The following is a 16695-nucleotide window of genomic DNA, read 5'->3' as shown; positions in this document are numbered from 1 at the left end:
ATACCCTCTGCTGGACTACACTGGTATATTGTCACTTTATGAAAATACCATTTTATTTTTTTCCTTTTGTACAATTAGGTTTTATTTAGGGTTTATATACATATACGTTTTTCATTCACATAGTATACGAAGGCAGTAAAAAAAACATTTTAAATGTATCAGTTCTGCATTTACAGTTATTTCATGATCTCTATGTTTTTCATTAAGATTATGACATAATTCTCAGTTCACAATAGTCCTAATGAACTCCTAATAGAAACTCGCATTCTGTCCAGAGTTTGATCATGTGCCACAGATCATCAGAAAGTTCAGTAGCGGATGGGAGACTCGAGCGGCCCCTGAGAGGCTCCTACGTACTGTCATAACAAACATCTCTTTGTGAACACCTCAAGGCTTAGCGCTCGTGATCCCAGACCTTTAAACCCAGAAACCAACATCTGTGTGTCCACCATTTGTCATCAGCCTAGTCCAAACTATATCTTACTAGAATTCCTAAAAAAGGAGACAGACAAACAGATAGATGACAGATAGACAGACAGACAGATAGATCTAATTCATTTTATTACATATTTATTCACTTTTAATAATAAATATGTTTATTATTACTTATTGCTTTTTACAGTTTCTGACCTGTGATTTGTTTTAAATTATGTTTTTATTATAAACATAAATAATTTATAATAAATATAATTAAGTCTTTTGATTAATTTTATTAAATTATAGCTTGCTTTTTATTGTTTTGGTTGTATTTTGGTTTCGTTAAAATATTAAATAGTCATATATTTTTTAATAAATTATAAATGTAAATTATTTTTAAAAAATGTATTCTATTGTTTAATTTTATTAAATTTGTATTGATTTTAATATTTATTAATTAATTTTAATAATATTTTCTCATTATTTACTTGCGTTTACTTTTGGTATTACATTTATTTAATATACATGCTGACCTGTTAAGTTTTTTCCGGAGTTCCACTGGAGGCTGGCCACACCCCCTTCTGTTACCACGGCAACTCTATCAGGGTGGAGGAGAGGACGAATCATGTGAGGCTCGGGCATCTCTCTCTCTCTCTCTCTCTCTGCAGAATGATCGAGGCTGCATTCAAGGGAGCTCGTGCAATCACATCAGTGCCGTCCTTCACTCATCCGTCCTCCAAAGCAGACACGGAAGAAAGCTGTGTGTTCATGCCAAAATGGGATGTGGAAATTCCTCTGCCACCAGCACGACAGCAGGAGGTGAGTGTGTGTGTGACTGTGTGTGTGTGTGTGTGTCTGTGGCTCACTTACTCGCGCGCTGCTTTTTATCAATGGACGTGTCATGTTGTGGATTCTAGCGCGTGCTGTCGGATGTTTAATTTAGCGCTCTGTTTTATCCTTAAACACTTGATTTCTGGAGGTCAAAGTTCGTGTGGGAGCCTGATGAAGTCTCGTACCTGCGGGGACCTCGTGTCCTCCTCGGTTATTAGCAGAAGCGGATGTGGAGGAATGTTCCGTTAGTCTCAGGTGAAGGATCTGATCATCAGTCATGGAGATTTCATCCCTCACGTCTAATATGTATTCAGGTCAGATCTGAGCTTATAGACTTGATGAAGAGAGCGTGTGTGAGCGGAGCGCGCTGGAAAGAAAAACCAGAGATCTCTTTAGCATCTCAATCGTTTCAATCCTCTTCTCTAGATGTTTAGAAGAGATCTTAAACTGTGCTCAGATTCGACCAAAGTCTGAATCAAAAGTCAGAGATCTCAATATGAACTCAAATATTTGTAATTATTGGCATCAATGGTTCCATGAAGAACCTTTAATATCCATGGAACCTTTCAATTGCTCAAAAGGTACTTTGTAGTGGAAAAAAAGGTTATTTAGATTATTAAAATGTTCTTCACACTAAGAAAAAATGTTTTTTTTTAAGAACTGTTCACTGCCTTGGTGGAAAGGGGGGATGAAAGGTTCTTCTAGGGATAAAAAAAAAAACATTTATATTTAGCTGAAACATAGCTGAGAAAACCATTATGTGTCCTGAGCAATGAAAGAGCAATATTTGAGCAATACATGTTACATGAACAAGCCTGGACGTTGATAATCGGACGCGAGAACAGCTGGAGATGATTCAGCTGTCAGAAGCCAGTGAATGAATTTAAATATGCAGGGAATTTAATTTCAAAATGCTTTATTGGTAATCAGCATTTCTCATTGAAATGCAAACTGGACACAAGAAGAGTGTAACAGCTATGCTCTGTTTTATTATCATGATGTTTAGGTTTCCCTGTTTGCCTGCTGTGTTCCTTATATAGTTAGTTTCCCTGGTTGTTAGTTCCCACACCTGGGTTTCAGGGATCTGTGCTGAATTGGTTTGCATCTTACCTTAAGGACAGAACTTTTTCTGTTTATTTGGGGAAATGTTTCTCATCTCGTTCTCAAATCTTCTAAGGTGTTCAGCAGGGCTCTATTCTGGGTCCTCTTCTTTTTGCCTTATACATGCTTCCACTCGCTCATATTATTCAGAAACACAATTCATCATCTTTATGCCGACGACACTCAGCTTTATATTTCTGTTAAAAACAACAACGCTTCTGTGTCTAATCTGTTTGCAATTCTTCAAGACATAAAATTATGGATGGACTTACAGTTAAATAATGATAAAACTGAAAGAATTGTTTTTGGCCCAACAGCTCTGTTCTTTCATTTAAGATCAATTGCTAAAATCAAGAAGATGCTTTCTATGAAGGAACTTTGATGCTTTTACATTATACCATCAAGATTGGATTACTGTAATTCACTCTATCTGGGTTAGCCTAAATCAGCTCTGAAACGGTTGCAATTGGTGCAAAATGCGGCATCCAGACTGTTGTGTCTGGCACTAGAAAACACAAGCACATTACTCCAGTACTCGCCGTGTTGATTTTACGATTCTGCTCTTTGTTTTTAAAGTTTTACAGTATATTTGTAATCTCCTCACTCTGCATATTACCTCTAGATCTCTTCGGCCTTCTAGTCAATTTCTCCTCTCAGTCCCTCGTTCACATTTTTAAGGTGACCAGGCTTTTGCTGCGGCCGCTCTTCTGGAATAGTCTTCCCCTCGTCATAAGTTCTTCCCCTTCTATTTCTATGTTTAAATCCTCTTTGAAGACCCATTTTTATTCTGTTTGAGGGTGTAAGATTTTCATTTGTCTTTTTGTTTTTTTCTTGGTTACGTATGTTTTAAGTTTGTTTTACATTTGTTGTACTGAACTTTGGTTTTAACATATGTAGTTTTTAAATGTGCTTTATAAATTAATAAACTAAACTAAATTAAACAGCTGTTCGTTTGACATTGATTACGCTTCTCATGTATTTAAGCCATGTGTTTCCTTACTTCCTTTGTCCGGTAAGGTCAATGTTAATGCGGTTGTGTGTACGTTATCTCCTGGGATCTCCTGGTTCTGATATGGACTTATTATTACAGACTGTTTTTGTTCCCTACTCCTTTTGTTGTATGCAGCCAACAACCATCACTGCAACCAACCGTGAGAAAAAGAGCCAAACAAAATGAACTTTGGTTAAAAATAGAATTAGCCTTGCATGTCCTGAGAGAGAAAATGATGAATGATTGACAGGTGAGATGTCAAAATAGTGGCATCCACCACTACTAAACAGAGAGAATAGAGCCTAAATAATAATAATAATATATATATATTGCTCAGACGATGTTCTTCAGACCTCTGGAGACTTATTGGATATCTCAAGTGCCAACTTTATGTTTTTTCCTAGCATAAAACATAAAAAGGACACGTAGTGATTCTATAAAATGAATGTGGATAAATCACTTGCTCTTGGAAGAATTTGATAAGAAATGTTTGAGTTCATACGTTTCAAATAATGAAGAACCTTCAACATCCATGGAATCTTTCCATTCAAAAGGTTCTTTATAGTGGAAAAAGGTTCTTTAGAAATATTTAATTGTTCTTCACACTAAGGAAAAAAAAATATTTTAAGAACTGGTTTCACTGAAAGGTTCTTTGGGGAACCCAAAATGGTTCTTCTATGGCATTGCGGATCCGTGGCGAAAACACCCTTTATTTTTAAGAGTTTATTGAGATCTTTTGAATGCAGACTTTGGTATCTTGGGTTCTTTTTCTAATGAGAAACATCTGAGAAACAGAAGAGTTAATCAAAAGCTTCATTTCTTCTCATTGTTATCTAGAAGAAACAACTGAACCAGTAAAGAGACTTTTTTCTTTTATGAATTTGTGTACTGCCTTTGAGGAGTAAGATGTCAAGATGGAAGGTTGTTTCACGACCCGACACAACTGACCTGGTTTCTTAGCTCGGTTGTCCTGAGGACAAGAAAACACTCAGAGAAAAGCCTTCGGTGAAAGAGTTATGCATGAGTCTAAAATAAATGACTGAATCCTCTAAAACAAAGAGGATAAACACACTTTAAATATGTCAAAACTCCTCAGTTGATTCTGTCAAACGACTGCTAAGTATTGAGACTTTAATAAAGACGAGTGAGAGAGAGCGAAAAGACACTGTACAAATGAACGTTTGTAATCAAAGAATTGAACTGCAGTGCAGACTGAATAAAACTGCTGGAAACATCACTCTTGTGACCAATAAAATCAATACAGGCATAGAAAGAATGGAATCTGATTTGAAAAAAAAAAACTAGTCAATATCGTTCTTCTTCTGTGTGGTTTGTGTGGTCAAAAACAGTGGGATTTTGTTCTCTAAAGAGGGTATTATACAACATTTTTGCATCAATATTTTTCCCTAGAAGTTCACTTATAAAGTAACTCAAGGTTTCTACCACTAAATAAAAGTAAAAGATTGCGATTCGCTGCTACACACACACACACACACACACACACACACATTTCGTTTTATTTAAATAAAAGGATATATGTATGCATGTATGGATGGATTGGATGGATTGATGGATGGACGTTGTCAAAATGATCCCGTATACAAAGAACTGCGGAAATGACTTAAAACGCTGTATTCTGCTGCCAGGCCAGTAGATGGCCATACTCCAGCATCATCAAACAAACAAACAAACAAAAGGACGGTAAAGACATCTAAAGGAAGTCCAAGAGGTTGTTTAATTTTAACAACCTAAATATTCCAGATGTGCATCGCTTTCGTGACGTGTTTTAAAGTCATGTTCTCCTACAAATAAAAATAGATAAAAGGACAGTCACACTGAAAATGTGGATTTTGAAAAACGGCTTTTAAAGATCTGTTCTCTGTAGTGGAGACTAGCTTCAGAGAAGTAAGCATCATCTGTGTGATGTTCAGCTCTTCTGCTCTGTGTTAAAGGGATAGTTCACCCAAAAATGAAAATGCTGTCCTCATTTACTCTCACTCATGTTGTTCCAAACCTGTATGACTTTCCTTCTTCTGCTGAACACAAAAGAAGATATTTTAAAGAAGGTTGGTAATTAAACAGTTGCTGGTCCCCATTGACTTCCATAGTATTTTTTTTTTCCTACTATGGAAGTCAATGGGGTCCATCAGTCGTTTGGTTACCGACTTACTTCAAAATATCTTCTTTTGTGTTCAGCAGAAGAAGGAAAGTCATACAGGTTTGGAACAACATGAGTGAGAGTAAATGAGGACAGCATTTTCATTTTTGGGTGAACTATCCCTTTAATGATTTCTGCCCTTGATTGACAGCAGGGCATGTGTGATTTATGCAATATGTCAGGCTGAAGCTGAAGAGGCCTGTTGACCTCTTGTCAGAGGACACAATTATTAATCAAAAGAATATATATATATATATATATATGTATATATATATATATACATATATATACATATATATACGTATATATATATATACATATATATACATATATATATACATATATATATATATATATATATATATATATATATATATATATATATATATACATATATATATATATATATATATATATATATATATGTATATATATATGTATATATATATGTATATATATATATATATATATATATGTATATATATATATATATATATATATATATATATATATGACTGCTTAATGTTGACCTAAAACATAAAATATTTAAATTATTTATAAGGTAAATTATACTTTCTTCTTTGTCTTACAGGTCCAGAAGCTGCCAAGGATGTGTGAGTAATTTAATTCACGACATACCCAAACACACCATATTCACGAATCTGAGCCACAGAATGAATATCACGACCACTAACATCCGACAGAAATTAATAACAGCACAAATGCGGAGCGCTGAGCTGAATTCATTACTCAACAAGTATATGTGCACAACAAATACACACAGACATATTTCACTGAATCCTGGGGGAGATTCACCCGGCCTGTTCCTGCTAACCGTTCGGCAGCTTTTGTGGTGCACATGGGCCCCTGAGGGTCCGATCGCATGCTAGCCAATCAACAATCATTCCCCATCCCCCCTCCACCCCAACGCCTGACACCTCTCACAGTTTACTGACAGAAACAGCAGACGGCAACCGTGCCATCGGTGGAAAAACGCCCGAGCGTGTTTAGACAGCAGATTTCTGTTATGACATCAGCCTGCTACTTCTTTTTGAAGTGCTTTTAGCATTTAACATCTATAAAAGGATACAGAGGAGCTGAATAAATTCTCACCGTGTGAAATATTTAATGATTTTCCACTCTCGATGCAAGCCGAAATGAACATGCTGTCGCTCACTGTGAGTGAAACAATTTAGCTTTAGATTGGATTTCATGAGTTAAATATTTAAAATCTCCAGTGAAATTACAGAAAGTGCATATTTAATTTGATGTGAGTGAAAATTAAGTAATTTTAACGTCAACATGAAATTTTTATTTTTTATGAAATATTGCAGTATTTAATCTTGCAGCGACATCTTGGCTTCATCCAATATCATCTGATATTGCACACTTCCTTACTGTATAGTATGTGACAAAAGAAGTATGTCTGAAATCACAGCACTCATAAAAGAGTACCCGGATGATCTACTACTTCCGATCTACTACTTTACTATCCCATGATGCAATGGGAGAGGATTTATGAGTGGAAGTGAAGCGACGTGACTGACGCTGGCCTCTTCCCTTTACCTCTGTACAGATAAAACGTTGTCAAAATAATTCCAGTTCACATGGCTACGCGGAAGGATAAATAATTATGTATTATAAATTTTAAGGCCAGACAAGTAATTTGTTGAGGTCAATTTGTAAAGAAAAACTACACGCCTGCACACATATATTCAAACGCGCATAGGTTTGCGGTTTTTAATTTTTCGCACAGATAACCTTTTTTTTAATATATTTCAAGGCTTGCAGTTGTAGTACATCCAGATTACATTCATAGTACACACATTCATAATATAGAACACACTTTTTTAGCGGCCATTGAGTAATTACTTATTCAAAATAAGTATCTACTCAAGAGAGAATGTGATTTAATTTGGACACAGCCCTCTTCTCTTCTCTGATGATGCGTTTACTGTCCTGAGGGCGGGGCAAACCACACCATCCAATCAATTCCTCATGAACAAAATCAAGTCCTGCTCTACATTTCATGGTGAAGGAAAGAAAATGCATTTTCAGTGGACAAAAAAACATTTTATTGTGAAAATTGAATGTGCGCTGAAATCTATTGAACAGGCTGTTCAATAGCTATACCTTGCTCTTACTAGAGTCCATCAACATGGTCTTGAGATGAAAACTGCTTCTGAATACGGTATGTTTTGATGAGTCTTTTGTGAGGCATCTTTTTGAGGAGACACATAAAATCCTACAGAGTACATGAGAGAGCATGTATTGATATCTGACAGATGTGTCAATCACAGAGATGGCTTCATCTTTATTCTCTTGATGCAGGACAGAAGAACCGTTACCAGATGATGAGAAACGAAGGTTAGACGGTCTTTTGAAAACATGATAGTACATACAAAACTATGAAAACATCTATATGAGACTGAATCAGGACAAAATAATGGATGTATAGCGTGTGAGATCTGACTTTGTGTTGTGCAGGAACTATGGAGGAGTGTATGTGGGCCTTCCTGCAGATCTGACCGCAGTCGCTGGCAGCCAATCAAAATCCACACGTAAAGGTGAGGAGGACATTCAAAGAAAGACTAAGAGACCTTTAAAGAACGGTAATGACAGTATATTCTGTTTTTTGGTCTTTTGTCTATTTTACGTGACCAAACATTTGCTTCTGCTGTAGTTGCTGTAATATTGAATGTGTGCTTTTCAATAACAACTAATATACAGTGGTGGCCAAAATTATTAGAACGGTAAGATTAGAAGGTAATACGGTAAGAAGTCTCTTCTGCTCACCAAGGCTTCATTTATTTGATCCAAAATACAGCGAAAACAGTAATATTGTGAAATATTTTTACAATTTAAAATAACTGCTTTCTTTTTTAATATATTTTAAAATGTAATTTATTTCTGTGATCAAAGCTGAATTTTCAGCATCATTACTCCAGTCTTCAGTGTCACATGATCCTTCAGAAATCACTCTAATATGATGATTTGATGCTCAAGAAACATGTATTATTATTATCAATGTTGGAAACAGTTGTGTACAATTTCTTTTCAGGATTCTTTGTTGAATAGAACAGTATTTATCTGAAATAGAAAGCTTTTGCAATATAATAAATGTCTATGCTGTCACTTTTGATCAATTTAATGCATCCTCGCTGAATAAAATTAGTAATTTCTTTAATTTCTTTCCAAAAAAAAATCAAATATTCATCAAGTAATTGTAATCAAAAATCAAAATCGTAATCAAAATTGTACACAACTTTTTTCAACACTGATAATAATAATAAATGTTTCTTGAGCATCAAATTATCATATTAGAATGATTTCTTAAGGATCATGTGAGTTATGATGCTTAAAATATATTCAAATAGAAAACAGTTATTTTAAATTGTAAAAATGTTTCACAATATTTTTGTTTTTGCTGTATTTTGGGTCAAATAAATGAAGCCTTGGTGAGCAGAAGAGACTTCTTTTAAAACATTAAAAAATCTTACCGTTCTAATAATTTTGGCCACCACTGTATAGATATTATTTATTATATACACATACACATGCATATATATATATGTGTGTGTGTGTATGTATGTATGTATATATATATATATATATATATATACACACACACACACACACACACACAGATAGATAGATAGATAGATAGATAGATAGATAGATAGATAGATAGATAGATAGATAGATAGATAGATAGATAGATAGATAGATAGATAGAAAATAATTTTAAGTCACTGAGTTGATTGTGGGACAAGCTGAGTACGTGACCATCGTGAACTATCTCTGTAAAGTAGCCTACCATATAAAAGTAATAGACTTCTGAAGCCTTTATTTTATGAATAGAGAGCAATTGAATTGGTTATTTCACTGAAAAAAAAACATGTTTCTCTATAATGCATCTGGCATTATGCAGCCATATACATCAACAGACAACAGAATATAATAACTAATGTTACCTTTTAGGCTATAATGCATAGGGGAAAAGCATGATGAAAGACCTCACGAAAACACAGTCGTGATGAAGGTCTATAATGGCTGGTTATTACCCATAATAACCCTGTGTAAAAGGAGCAGCGTGCGAGAGGAACAGACTGCGGTATTACATTTAGATTACACAGCACAACATTACCGCACAGCTCCAGAGAGACTTCACATCACATTACTGCTTAAAAACAAGTTTAATCTTTATCTGGAGAACAGTCCCTCGACGAGTCTGTAAAATAAAAATAAAAAGTTATTTAGTGTCATTAAAGGGAGAGTTCAACCAAAAATGAAAATGTCTGCCGTCAACTGTCTGGATACCAGCATTCTTCAGAATAACTGCTTTTGTGAACAGCAGTTGCCAGTCGTGCTGGTTCTCAGAACAAAGCTTAATAATACTAACACTTACTATTCTATATCTATTATATAAGAAAATCCTTGCTATGTGTGCTGTGCTGGTCTAGCTGAGACTGGTCACAACATTTGCACATTGTTGCCCAATTGTTGATTTGACTGCTTCTATTGCTCTCGCTTTGGATAAAAGCGTCTGCTAAATGATTAAATGTAAATGTATTAAGAGTCCCGACTGCAAAAAGTGTGTGTGTGTGTGCATTTCTGACCCGTCACCTTCTCCTTAATAACTTGTTTAAAGCTGCCCAGAGAAGACAGCATGCAGTTTTCCAATTAGTGGTATCTGTTGAAGCTCAAACCAAATTTAATTGTCATATCGCTCTGGCTGTGATATATACAGTACTAACAGCTTTTTCCTTCTTTGGCAGACTGACAGCAGATCACATGAAACTGCAAAGCTATGGCCTCTTTAGAATTCAAGCTCTGCAATCGCTGATTTACAACGGATATTAAGATATTTGAGGATCGAGACGTTTTTTTTGGGAAAAGAAACCAGAACCACTTCGGAATGACATCACCGTGACATCATACCGGCTGGCGTACAGAAGGGTTCTGTTTGGAACACTGAGCATTATTGTGACTCTGAATGTAGACACTGTTGCCATGGTAACCGTCGACCCGCTGACCTCATGCTCCTCACATCCTGGTATTTTGGATTCACCATGGCAGGGCATTACCAGACACGATCAACTGTATGTCTCTGCAATAACAAGACTTTTCTGAATCTGTTCCTTCTGACTTTTCTTGGACGCATTAATTAGAAAAAGTGTAACCGGTCCGACTCGACCCGCTCCAAGCGGGATTCATACCGCCGTCTCCGGCATGGGAGACCAGGGGTGTAGTGAGGTTTACACACACAGCTCTTACTAGCTTGCCTCCGTTACACTCATCCCCTAAACCTCACTCCCATCCGGGTCACGGCACCAAATGTAACCCGTCCTACTTGACCTGCTCTGAGCAGGATTTGACCCGGCGTCTCCTGCACGGGAGGCGCGCACTAACAAGGACGCTAAACACCGCTTACTGGATTGCTTCCGTTAAGTATTTTACATTTGTAAGCATGAAATCATAACAACTTAGTCAAAATGTTTAGCACTTAACATGACTTAACAAGAGCTGTTGACATGACTACTAAATGGAAATAATGACATTAATATATACTGTAGTTTTCTTATACACTTTGATAGTCACATCACTATTGCAATTAACACATCTATTAATAGAATTTACTAATCAAAGAGTTCTTATATTTATTCTATTTCAGGTTATTGACCTGTGATTGTACCAATTTTTTGTGACTGATATGAATTCTGTATTTGAAATAAATAAATAAAAAATGAGATTTTAAGAAATTGAATTGGTGTCTGCATCTGGAAAAAAATGGTATATTTGCATCTTCATTCTTAAAAATAACGGTGCCAAGACAAACTAAAAACAGCGATGCATTGGAAGGTTTATTTGGGCTTTCCAAAGTACTTTTTAAATGTCCCATTGATGTTTATTTACAATCTTATTTTTAAGAATGTAAATGGAAATATTTTTGTCTGTGTAAGGTGGTTGAGTTGAGCTACAACCATTCAAAAGTTTGAGGTCAGTACGATAAGATAAAAATAATAATAATACTTTTATTTAGCAAGGATGCATTAAGTTTATCAATGGTCACAAGCCGTGTTTCCAATACAGATTTGCACAAAACATTTGCGAAATTTTCTAAATGTCGATAAAAAACGATTGTGAAATTACGCCATTTCCAATAATCGATGTTATGCGACTAAAATGTCATTTTTCCCTCTCGCGATAAGTCATTCCAAAAATCACGGCAATGGATGTTGGTAGGTTTATGGATATCCCAGGCAGTGCACTAGCCATTATGTTTAATGGAAGGAGATGTAAGTGTGTTATCAAAGCATTAATGGCAAGGATATGAGGTGCATATGAGGTGTTTCTTCCTCATATCTGCTTCAAGGTCTTGATACTATTTTGATTAAAGGTGCTGTAAGTGATCTCGGTTGACGTAACCTCTTGTTGATGTTTGAATTATTATCAAACAAAACGGAGGCTAGCTAGACCTTCCCTCCTCCTCATCCGCGCACTAATCCCCCGAACCCCACCCCCACATCATTCTTGTCGGTTATTGGCTGGAACAGTTTGTTATGTTTCGTGCTGCGGGTCGCTCTGTTTGTTGCTCAGTTTGTTTTTGCTGCAGTTTGTGGAGCCTGGGCTGTCTGCAGAGACCGTGTTTTTTTACAGTGTGTTCAGGGGACAGGCAGCTAGCGGATAGTGAGGAGATGTTTGCGGTATGTGAAAAAAAATGTTTTGCCCTAAAAAACGCGTGAGATCGCTTATAGCACCTTTAAGTTATGGAAATATTCCCTTTTCGATTTGCCAAACCACCTCATGCCAGCGTAAAAATATTTTTGCGATATATGTATTCGCTCTTGGAATAGATTTGCTACACTGCTGTTGCTTCAGAGCAAGTACCGAGACTTGCTACTGCCAATACATTCACAGACATTGCTGGACATGCTAAGACATGCAGCTGCTGCACATGTACATACATGAAATAACCCCGTAGCAGATCTATACAGGTGGAGCTGGGGAAGGTGGAGGGTTTCTGAAAGCGCGCTGCAGACTGATAACAGCAACACTACCGGTATTTGAATGTTGAACTGCAGCTCATTGGCCGCTGATTCATCAGCAACCAATCAGCTGCGCTATGTAGATGAGGATGCAATCACTACCAAATGAGTTAAGGACCTGTAAGCCTGCGCCATCTAGAGTTTCATGCCAGAACTTGGTAGATCATTGCCAGTTATAGTTTGGGAAGGTTTATATTGTCTAAAGCCCCCCTTTTTTTAAACTTGGGTACAGGGATAAATAATAAGATAATAAATAAATAGATTTAAATAGATAAATATAAATAAATATAAAAAACATACAAATAAACTAATTAAAATACAAATTTGATATAAATAAATGAAAAATTAAAAAATATATTTGAATGAATTATAAAATTAAAAACAATATTAAAATAATACAAATATGATTAAAATAAATAAAAAGAACTTCATAACTAAATATTTTCCCGAATAATATTTTACACGTATTTATAATATTTATTTTTCACAGTACAAATTGGGTATTTATACATAAAAATGATAACTGCCTTTTCAATTTTGGGATGGGGGTCCATAGCATCTAAAAGATTGAAAACCTCTGGTCTAAAGCATGTACTGACAGCTTTTCAGGCCAAAAACACACTGCAACTATAATATATGCATTCATTTTTAGATTACTCTCCTTCATGATGATGAGCCTCAGTTTTGTAGTGTGCTCGTCTTTACGCACGTACTCTGAGTTACGTGATCAGACACACACTCTCAATCTCATTACCCACTCTGCATCTGTCTGCCTGTTAGTCATCAGCTGTAATTGTTCTCTTCAGATCTTGATCGCTGATCAGTGACTCCGGTTCCAGCGGTGACAGATGTGCTGTATGCAGAAAACACAAATAACCTGTGGAGACGCATGTGGGGAATCAGAAGTTGATAAAACCAGGTCTAAAACAAAACTGAGGTCACATGCGGAGATCATACCATGGAGGACCATTGAGGGTCCCACTTGTCGCAGAGTCTGGGACAATATTCCTGATTTTAGCAAGTGAGGAAAGCTTGTTGTTACTTATACAGCCACCAGATGTCACCGTTGCACCGCAAAAGTCTAACATCTTCTTACAATTGCTAAATGCTAAATGTTTTTTTTTTAAAAATTAAAAAAAATCTCTGAAAACTCATCTAATGGCACATGAGAGTGTTTGGAAGAATAAGTGGATGAATTTAGCAACTTTAGCAGTTAATTCCATGAATAAATAACAAGGCTGCCATGTCTAATTTGATATTGCTAATTGCTAGAAAGCTTAAAAAAATAAGAATATATTATTTCATGTGGTATGTGACCAAACAGTTCACTGTAGGAATAAATATGAACCATACATTCATATAGGAAAACATAAGTATGAAATAGACACCTGCTTGGCTAATCATCATGACTAGCTGGACTGAGATAGCCTACATGAGTCACATCGTGCTTCCCAAAACCAACAGCAAAAGAGACTGAGGTTCTGCCCAGTTTATATGTTTGAAAGGTTACAGATTTGTTCACAAGTTAGCTATTCATGTTGAACAAATCACACAAGTTGACTAGTCCACACTGCTGAAGAAGAAACAAACATTTTAAACCAACTTTTGGGCACTTGTTAGCTGGTCAACTAGGTGACAAGTGCCCATAACACTTATAAATATCATCAGAGAAGGTCATACTGAATAGTGAAAATAAGTTTGATGGCCAGTTAAGACCAACAAACTACCTAAGGCTGCGGGTTAATGCGTTTTTGTCAGTGGGACAAGGCTTTACTGATAAAAGATAGGCACACTAGCCTGTAGTGTGTGTGTGTGTGTAGTACACACTTAGCAGTACACTCACACACAGCAGTACTATATAGCAAGTCTCAGCTGCTTGATTGTTTATAGCATCACAAAATGTAAATTATATCATCGCCCAGCTCTAATCTACTAAATATTATAAAGATTAACATTATGATTATCTGTAAAGCTGATTTGAAACTTTGTGTATTCTATATGTGTGCTATATAAATAAAACTGACTTGACTTGACACATCAAATATTGTCTCTTTTAACATAACTCTTCGCATTTGGCTTGGTGATTGTTTTCTGGAATTAATTATCTGTTGGAATTAAAATGTAGCTTAAAAGGTCTCACCCCAATCAACTGTACTAATCTCAAACCAGTGATTAAGAACAACATCTTTAACACTAGGAGATCAACAGCAGTGTGCAGGAAAGGTTAGAAATTAAGAAAACATCAGGAAAAAAAAACATGTAAAGTTCCAAACCAGCGAATCACCAAAATCAGACAGCAACTGAACAGAGAGAGCTATCGGATTCCCCTGTAACCGAACTCGGCCTGAGACTGATTGGGTTTGGGATTTTGATGGGACTTCCTTTCATGGCACTGCCCCATAACTCACCTCTGATTCGTGATATTATCTCCATACACTGCCCTTGTCTTCCTCTGAGTGTCACGCTTTGGTCTAATGGAAGCCCCCCACCCCACCCCCCTCTTATATGCTTCCCATTACGGCTGAAAGACCGTTGAGGCGGTCCCTCGCAACATGTGGTTTTATTTAGAGCAGGTGAAACAATGCAAGAAAATAGATCCGTCATTCACTGCATTCCAGGGGTCAGGAGAGAGCAGCGTTAAATCATGGAAAGACTAATCCTGGAAAGATTGTGGCTTTATGGTGGTGCTGTGTAAAACTCTGTAGGGGTCTAAAAGTGCATCGTCCCATTGCTGGCATGAGTGTTACAGTCATGTGGAGCGAGATGGAGTCCGCTCTCGCCGCATCCACCAACCAGGTGTTTCTACTCAAATCTCTGAGGAACAGCCTAATTTGATTTGGAGAGTTTAGAGGGTGTTTTGTGGCCCTTTATGTAGAACTTAAACGCTATAAGCGATGTGTTTGATTGACCCTTTTTGAGGTTCCAAATGGGACTTCCAGTCATTCTAGAATATTTAACAGAAAAATATATATATTTAGTGAGAAAAAGACAAAATATTAACAATGCACTAGGAATATTATTCAAAAAATGTAATAATCATGTTAAATGTTGGGGATTGAATGTTTAAATTAATGTTATTTATTATTAGTAGTAGTATTAGTTTTATAAGAATGCAAATGTAATCCAAAATGTTATATACAAATGAAACATGAATATACAAAATATTCAAAATATCTAAATAGAATATTCAAAAATTATTTTTGAAATTATATATATATATATATATATATTAGTGCCGTCAAATCAATTCATCGTGATTGCCATCTCACATATTCCCATCTCACATAAAAGTTTGTAAAAAAAATTGTATGTGTGTGTATATATATATATAATACACACACACACAAACACATACTGTATATATACGTATATATATATATATATATATATATATATATATATATATGCTCATTTTTATGTTAGATGCGATTAATCGATTTGACAGCACACACACACACACACATATACAGTATATATACTGTATATATATATGCATGTTTTGTATTTACTAAAACAGACTAAAATTACTGAATACAATTAACAAGAAATATTGGCTAAATGTTGTAAGAGGACCAAAGCTACGGCTACAACAAATAAAAACTCTTGAAATGAAGACTGCATGTTGAATGCTGAATGAGGGCCCTTGATATGTTAACAGGAGGCTTCCAGCAGTAACTGCATTAAAGGTCATGTGTTCTGTGGCCTTATGTATCCCTCCTCCAGAGACGGTGTAAATATTTTACATGCACAGAAACCTGGGATAAAAGAGCATAGCATTTGACCTCTGAAGATCTGCCTCCAATTGGGTTAGCTGTTTACCTCTTGTTTGTGAATTCCACATCAACCTGGACTGCATTCAGTTATCACAGTGATTAGCATTCTGCTAACAGGGTTTGAGTTGCTAACCTCTTCCGTATGAGCAGCATAATGAGAAACACAAAGGTGGTTTTAACAAGAGCGCTGCCAAAACCAACCCGAAGGTTTAAAAATGTGGCCGCTCGCTTTCCACCGACTTCTAAAAGCAGCCGCGTCTCCTAATGCACAATCCCAGCTCCTTTATTTAGAGCTACTCCTGTAAAAGTAGAAATTAAGGTTAGCATTAATTTGTTCTGCAGTTTGTTTTCTTTCTAAGCTAATGAACAAGAGAA

At 36.0% G+C, this 16695-nt stretch overlaps 1 protein-coding gene across 1 annotated transcript; it reads left to right on the top strand.

The window, feature by feature from the left end:
• The first annotated feature begins 1051 nt into the window (after window positions 1-1051).
• c25h12orf75 (chromosome 25 C12orf75 homolog) lies at window positions 1052-11263 on the top strand. Its single transcript, XM_084095372.1, has 5 exons — window positions 1052-1236; window positions 6091-6112; window positions 7830-7865; window positions 7986-8065; window positions 10277-11263. Exons 1-5 carry the CDS (start codon window positions 1194-1196, stop codon window positions 10279-10281), a joined length of 186 nt encoding a protein of 61 aa, XP_083951498.1. The 5' UTR covers window positions 1052-1193; the 3' UTR covers window positions 10282-11263.
• Window positions 11264-16695: the final 5432 nt, after the last annotated feature.

The sequence above is a fragment of the Abramis brama genome (assembly GCF_963993115.1).
Source record: "Abramis brama genome assembly, chromosome: 20".
NCBI lineage: Eukaryota > Metazoa > Chordata > Actinopteri > Cypriniformes > Leuciscidae > Abramis > Abramis brama.
This window is presented reverse-complemented; position numbering and strand designations above follow the sequence as displayed.

Coding starts and splice junctions, on each gene's coding strand:
- c25h12orf75 (XM_084095372.1), top strand. CDS start 1,194: ATGGGATGTGGAAATTCCTCTGCCACCAGCACGACAGCAGGAG. Junction 1,237..6,090: donor CACCAGCACGACAGCAGGAG/GTGAGTGTGTGT, acceptor TTTGTCTTACAG/GTCCAGAAGCTGCCAAGGAT. Junction 7,866..7,985: donor CCAGATGATGAGAAACGAAG/GTTAGACGGTCT, acceptor TGTGTTGTGCAG/GAACTATGGAGGAGTGTATG.